Below are 7674 nucleotides of genomic sequence, written 5' to 3' on the forward strand. Positions count from 1 at the left end.
CAATATTTATGAACCTTTGCAGCAAATTCATCACTATAGATTTGCAATAATTGGCATCAGTGTATGCATGACAGAGTTTATACTCTCAATTTTATACAAATCAGGCTACAGATTGAATGGATATGGAATAAAACATTGGTATGAAGAAACCCCTTTCGCATCTCTATCTCGGCATAACCAGTGTCCATGGACGATCCGCAAACGTTGTGGCACTTTCCTTCTGAAATCCTTAATGAACATCGGGGTAAGGATCAGACCAAGCTGCTATTGAATTAGCGTAAGGAGATGTCGATGAGGGTACAGTAGAGAAAAGAATTAGCTTTGGTTCAGAGCTTGAATCAGAATATCGTTTAGTCACCCCAGGCGAGGAGTTCGGCTAAGCCGGAAAGATAGATCGAGTTTAGCCAGCCTTAGCCAGTGATCCATATACAGTAGATCCATAGCTTCTATACCCGGGTGACGCAGTCGCATATGCAGTAGCTCCAGATCGATACCCCGATGCACCCCTTAGTATGGTTCTAGGTCCAAACGCAGAGGCAGTTCCAGTACTTGTCACAGCGAAGTAGTTAGTAGGTGATCCAAAACCAGAGATAAAAGACGCAGCCTCGGATATGCCATAAGGACAGAGACAGTTGAAACTGAGTCAGAAAGCCAACCAAGCCTAGAAGACTGCTTAAAAACGTGAGTGCGAGGTTCTGAAAGAAGTAGCTGGACTGAAAGAAGAGGTTCTGAAATATACTCGACCGTAAGGAGAGGGGGCTTCGGCTATACGGCTTTGTTGTGAGTCCTATCTTTGCAGCTTTATGTTGACGTGCTTTTGGACTTTCAGACAAGACTCAAAGCGTCGTATGCGGGTATCAAGCCTCTCTTCTTCAACGGGGTAACTACAGAGTTCAGTGCCACGAAATCCTTCACAAGCTGACAAATCTCAGCTCAGAAGCATATACCATTTGGTATGCATGCAGGTTGTCGTTCAGCGTGAGCGATACGTGGCACTAGCACAGGACGGTGGGACCTTCTTTTGTGACGTGGCGTCTTTGGCCTTGCGTGATGTGGCTGGATTCAAGAAGTGCCGTGCAATATAGTTCGGTGGCTGGATGCAAGAACTGGTGTGCAATATGGTTCTGTGGGTTAGCCACTAAATTATATAGTTCGGTGGCTGGATGCAAGAACTGGTGTGCAATATGGTTCTGTGGGTTAGCCACTAAATTATAATACTTCATCGTTGTTCACATCTAAAATAATTAAGTCTTACCATTATTTTTTTTATTCGTCATTATTTCTAACTTGTGAAGAATAGTCCGCTATGTTACTTTCTGAATCTAAATCAGCACATCATCTCTTATTTGATACAAATGACAGTGGCAAGCTTAGCAGAAATGAGTTGCGGTCTTCCCTTGTTCAAATGGGAGTCGAGATGGTTGTTCCTCCCTTCACAGTTACCCTCGAAGGTGATGCTCTTCTGACAAACATTTTAAAGAAGCATGCGGTAGAAGGGACCAAAGAATTAGCGCAGGCTCAGTTTGCTCAGTTACTCCAGGGTATCTTGCAAGATCTGGCTGATTGTCTGGCTTTAAAGCCCATTGTTATCCAAGATATTAAGGTCTTCAATTGCTTACAACTGAGAAAGTTTCTGGCAGATGAAAAAATTGAAACGAGTGTCCATGAAGACCATAATGGCCAGCTTGAACAGAATGTGTTTCAGGCACTTGTTAGTGGAGGTAAAGTTCTGGCTCCGCAGGGACTTGCTGCTCTGCAGCCATCTTGTTTTCCATATCGCTCATACTATTAATAAATGTGCCATCAGATTGGGTTGTCAGCTGAACATATGAAAGACCCTCTCTTATACTCTTTGACAGCCTTTTGCTTCTTGAGATGTTATTGTGATCCTCATATCTTTCTCAGGATTCAATTCCTGACCTGGTCCATTACTGAAAGCCCGGAGCTGATCGAATACCCATCTTTCGGGCCTGTGAATCGTAGGGTTTTTCTTACCATAGAAAAAAAATGAGCATTCCTTCTTGTTTGGATTCACAATTTCTCTCTTGTAGCGATGTCATAGAAAATTTTAATGGACAAAGTGTTTTGGGTTCCAATCCATTTCTATCAACACAACCGGTTGAATATCCCCCAACTCACAATACCCATCATCCCTCCATATGTAATTTTGTCGATGTCTGCAACTCTGCAACCCCAGCCGGCCATTGTGGTCTTTCGAATCCGGTTTTAAAGGCCACATTCTGCAGTTCTAGTCGTAGAAATCATAGTCAGTCTCAAGGCTCGGACCCGTCTGACAAAAGGAAGCACAAAATGACTGAAAGGCAGCGGCGTAAAGACATGAATGCTCTCATGTCAATTCTCAGATCTTTGCTCCCAGAAGAAAATCTTCAGGTATGTATTTATTTGATCAATCACAAGGGTTTTCTGCATCAGATATGTCAACAGTACTCACTAGCTTTTAGGGTTTTCTGCATTCGAGACGTCAACTGTACTCACAAGGGTTTTATTTTAATGGAAGTTCTACCTCGTGCTGTATAGGGAAAACGTGCAGCGTCAGACCAGGTTCAGGAAGCTGTGAAATACGTTCAACATCTGCAGCGAAAAGTCGAAGACCTTTCGATAGAAAGAGATAAAATGAAGGCTAACTCTGATGATATTGGAAAAATTTCATTAGAGGATAAATTTTACAGTAAAGGTCCATCGATTGGAGGATCAGATGAGGAATTCCCTACGGTGAAAATTAAATCTATAGGTTCAGATTATCAGGTCTTGACGAACACGTTCGAACATCAGATTGTGTATTCCGATCTACTTACGGCATTGGATGATGGTGGACTTGAAGTTGTGTGCGCAGCTTCTTCCGCCGTTAACAGCCGAGTCTATCATACCATATATACCAAGGTACTATATTCTTATACTATGTGGCAACAATCTTCTGCTGTGTTCTCTACCCAATATAAACATGTCTTTCTATGATTCTTTTACGATATTGCAGGTGTCTGATCTTAATATTTTTAAGATCGACAACCTCTGCCAGAAACTTTGGCATTTGATAAGGACTAACCACACTCAAGATCAAGACTGACAGATGGTTGAAGCTCAAACCTGATGTTTTCTGCTGTACTGTCACTGTTTTGGTAGTACAGTGGACTTGAGCAGATTTGATCTGTTCGGAATGCATGGACCGTCCATGCAATCTGAAAGAATTTTTTAGGAGTGCATATTTCGTGATAGTACAAAGAAGATTTCTTAAAATGAATATTGAGTAATATTGGTGTTAAACCCTACAAAACATAATCATACCATTTTTCCAACTCAACGAATACCCGGAGACAACTTTTGATACATATTCCTTTTCTTTATAAATTTACAGGAAATAAAATAATTTCCATATGTATTATTTAATAACTAAAAAAATTAGAATATATCATAGAGTTAAATTCCTTTACACCATATTGTCTGGCTATTTACAGCAACCTGGACGTACAATCGACTCAAGGATTACACTTGCCACTCAAGTTTATACTAGTTAATAGTCCAGTTCTTAAGGCTTATATGATGAGGTATTTTACTATATGGTATCGCAAATCATTAAATAGTGTTCATTATATAAAAAGGATATGAGCAAATGTTACGAGTGTGTAATATTAAGAATGGTAATCCATCTTTGATTGTGTTTATATTATTTTAGTTACTCTTCAAGTCGAGGTTAATCCATGTACTTATTTTATCAAGTTATTTTAGTTACTATTCAAGTCAAGGTTAACCCATGTACTTGTCTTAACATACACCATTATATGTAGGTAGATCTAAGCATCCAAATCTCCCGTAGCTCAATGTCTCTTCATGCATATTCTAAGCCAAATACACATGTTTCAAGCTAGTTATCTATTTCAAAGTGTTTTTTTTCAACCAAGTTTAGTTATGCATAATTCACACTCAAATAAATATTAATAAAAAGGTATTTTCCATGACATTTTCAATTTTAGGTGATCAAGCTCATACTAATGAAAGTAACCAAAGATTCTTCATACACTTCCCACAATAATCTACTTAAATTTAGAATAGAATGGTTGGCTAGTGACCTCTCTCGTACTTGCTTCTTTATATTAAATTAGACATATACTATGAAATCCAAAACTACAATAGTTGAATAGCCAACTAGAACTATATATGCTAAAGCTCTCTATCCTAAAGCTTTTCAATGAAGGTCATCAATAGATTTCACATATAAAATGTCATGAGAAAATGTCATGGATTAATCAATACTATGAGTGAATAAGCTTATTATAGTTTAATAATATCCATAATAAAGTGATGGTTACATGTGTTTCTAAATTTATATTGGTTTAGTTAATAATAATAATAATTATTATTATTATTATTATTTAGTTAAGTTTTATAAAAAAAAAAAAAAATCTTGAAGATGTAAAATATATCATGAGATAAGTGTATTGATAGCTATAACATTTTACCAGCTATTTCATTTATATGAGTGCACTAATATTTAGCGCAATCTTAAGAATTTGAACATAATAAGCTTAAAGACCTTTTCAAGCAAGTAATATCAAAAGTGGAAACTCAAGATGGAGCATTCTCATAGCTATTTGTCACCCCTAAAATTGATTGAAGTCCTAATGTAGACATCTTCCTTGGACACAAATTCACCTCTATACCCCCATTTCTTCCTAATCACAATAGAACATAAATACCAATATGAAACCCTCTAAATGAATAGAAATGTTGACAAATTTCAGATCTAAACAGATGTACTCAAATAATATCATAACTACCATTTAAATCCATATCATATTAAATACACATGATATGGATAAGAAAATCTTATAAGAGAGACATTATATTAGACAAGTTTCATTACTCTTTTCTTACTACATATAGCAGAAGTTGTTTCATGAGTATCTAACATGGTTGTAAATCATCTAGACTCATTGATTTATTTTACATACTTTCTATACATAAGAAGCTAATATGGATTAGAATTTTTGTGACTCATTCACAAACATACTCCTCGATTTCCCTTTAGGGGGGAATGTTGGGTACATTGCACTTACTGGTCAAATTGGAATTTATTACGGCCTACACTTTCACCATAATTAGAGTATATTCCATACATTATTAGAGGGATATATGAACACTTTTAATTCACTACTAGATAATTCTTATCATTTGGAACATTTTCTATTTTTAAGGTTTTCTATTTTTAGCAAGTTTGTTTCTACAAGGGGATGCCACCTATGATGACATGTGGCACTAACTTGACATAGTGTAGACAATAATATTACTAATTTTTATCCATTAATTTGAATTATCTCATGCCCAAGACTTATTACAATGGGTATCCTTTTCCTCTCTACTTTGTAGCAAACCTTAAGAACCATTTTGTCTCTCCTCCCCCTGTTAGTTGACTTTTAGTCTTATTCTAGAATTTAACTAAGTTTCACTGGTTAGTTTTCCTCATGTGAGAGTTATTAATTAGTTCTAACTAATTTTTAACTCTACCTATTTTTAATTGGGTCTCCCTCAAATTTTGACTAGTTTTCGCCAAAATACGGAGAGTGTTTTTTGAGCTATACTAAGTTCATTACTTGGAATTCACAATTTAATTAAAATTGGTTGCCCCCCCCCCCAAAAGAATTTATGCATTCCATTCATGTTCATCAACAACATATCATCAAATTTTATGAGTAATTTGAATTGTCTATGTTTATTAGTCCATTTTTCAGCGTTTTTATTCTCTCTTCTTTTTATTTTTATTTTTCAAGTAGGTATTATAGTATTTTCCAAACTTAGATCATGTGTTTGTTCTTAAAATCCAATTGTTCCAATCTCATCATACTTCATATAGATAAGGTAGAATTTCACAATCCATTCAAAATTCAACAAACTAACTATTGAATTGCAACATTTTTATTCAATTCTATCATATATGATGGCATGTCATTGGAATTTAATCACGAGAAACAAACCTTATATGAACCCCAATGTTGGTGATGTTGATCGTTGAACCTTATATGAACCCCAATGTTGGTGGTGTTGATTGTTGAACCTTACATGAACCCCAATGTTAGTGGTGTTGATTGTTCAAATCAAAAATTGATGGGATTGCAACATTTTTATTCAATTCTATCATATACGATGGCATGTCATTGGAATTTAATCACAAGAAACAAACCTTATATGAACCAAAATGTTGGTGATGTTGATCGTTGAACCTTATATGAACCCCAATGTTGGTGGTGTTGATTGTTGAACCTTACTTGAACCCCAATGTTAGTGGTGTTGATTGTTCAAATCCTATGTCATGTCCTTAATGTAAATATACCTCTCACTCAATCATAAACAATTGATCAAAGGTGCTAAGCTTTTTCTATCAAGTTTTGAGGCATATATTAGAAAGTTTCATCAAAATTGTGTAGTGTTAGTTAATTTTCATAGATAATCAAGGTGGAAATAAATGTTGAATGAATTAATGATTATAATGACGTCCACAAGGCTGAGCAACCTAAGGGACCCAATGATTAACAATCTTAACTCATTTTCATATCCCTTTCGATGTTGGATCTTCTCCTATGGATCTTGACTAGAAGGCTAACAATTTGATTGATCTTATGTTTGTCAAATAGATGGTGCATTGTGTCAACCTTTAGATTATTTTCATATTGAATGTGGATATCCTTATATGTTGCACACGCCATGATAGTGCCATTCCGTCTTCACCACACCCTTATCGTAAAAAATGCATGTGCTCTCTTCCCAAACTTCCTTGGGGATCTTCCATCTACTAGTCTCACATATAAGGTGATGTCACCCTATCCTCATTTGTGCCACTAGCACCCTTTCTTTTCCTTCAATATCTGCTCCTAGATATGTTTCCTCACCATGGTCACAAGTTGGATTGAACTCTTTGATGTAGTATGCATTTTTACGTCCGTTGTGACTGGTTGACATGGCAATCCTGAATTTTTCCATCACAATTTTTTTATTTTTTTGTTGGTGGTAGGGAATTCATGTAGCTTGATATTCCACTTACTCAACCACTTTTGGTTTTGCTTCATCCAAGTTTTCTTCCTACGCTTTAATTCCTCTTCCATAGCTATCTTGGGCCAATGTTGGTTATCCATTTTTCTACTCTTATTTAAATAGCTTATTAACTTGGTTATCATTGTTGCCTCCAATGGAAAAGTACCTACTTTATCCTAAATGATTTTGTACCGGACTATGGCTTTAACTTTGAGATTGCTAGTAATTAGTTGTTTCTGTATTCTTTCTAACTACCTCCAGGTCCAGGTTGACATGCAATTTCCCTGTACTTTACAACCGTAGAGAACCACTGACGTAACCAACAAATCAAAAAGGGTTTTCTTGATTTTCCAACCCAAAGTTCAGCTTTTATACACCTATTTTGAAGTAAGTATGAGGCTCTCCATCCTCCCTAAACTCTTTTCATCCTACAATTCTCCGAACTAAGCTTTTGGTGCAATTCAATCCCAAGATATTTGTGATTGAACAAGAGGAAAAGAATGAGATGATTATCATGATATAAGTGATGGCAGAACATTCATGATAGCACTAACTCACAATTACAACATTTGGTAACGTGGATGATTTTACAATTCATGAAAAGTTCTTTTATATAGAAGTGTTTAGCAATTT

The 7674-nt window shown here is 36.0% G+C and overlaps 2 protein-coding genes across 2 annotated transcripts; both read left to right on the plus strand.

The window, feature by feature from the left end:
- The first annotated feature begins 769 nt into the window (after positions 1-769).
- On the plus strand, positions 770-1792 carry LOC149230268 (uncharacterized). Its single transcript, XM_089381256.1, has 2 exons — positions 770-1109; positions 1363-1792. Exons 1-2 carry the CDS (start codon positions 1051-1053, stop codon positions 1790-1792), a joined length of 489 nt encoding a protein of 162 aa, XP_089237382.1. The 5' UTR covers positions 770-1050.
- On the plus strand, positions 1700-3085 carry LOC149230269 (transcription factor bHLH36-like). The gene is made up of 3 exons (XM_089381258.1): positions 1700-2391; positions 2539-2901; positions 2996-3085. Exons 1-3 carry the CDS (start codon positions 2008-2010, stop codon positions 3083-3085), a joined length of 837 nt encoding a protein of 278 aa, XP_089237384.1. The 5' UTR covers positions 1700-2007.
- Positions 3086-7674: the final 4589 nt, after the last annotated feature.

Source organism: Pinus tabuliformis, chromosome J, assembly GCF_031772625.1.
Source record: "Pinus tabuliformis cultivar Carrire ecotype Pingquan chromosome J, CPIR1, whole genome shotgun sequence".
NCBI classification, from domain to species: Eukaryota; Viridiplantae; Streptophyta; class Pinopsida; order Pinales; family Pinaceae; genus Pinus; species Pinus tabuliformis.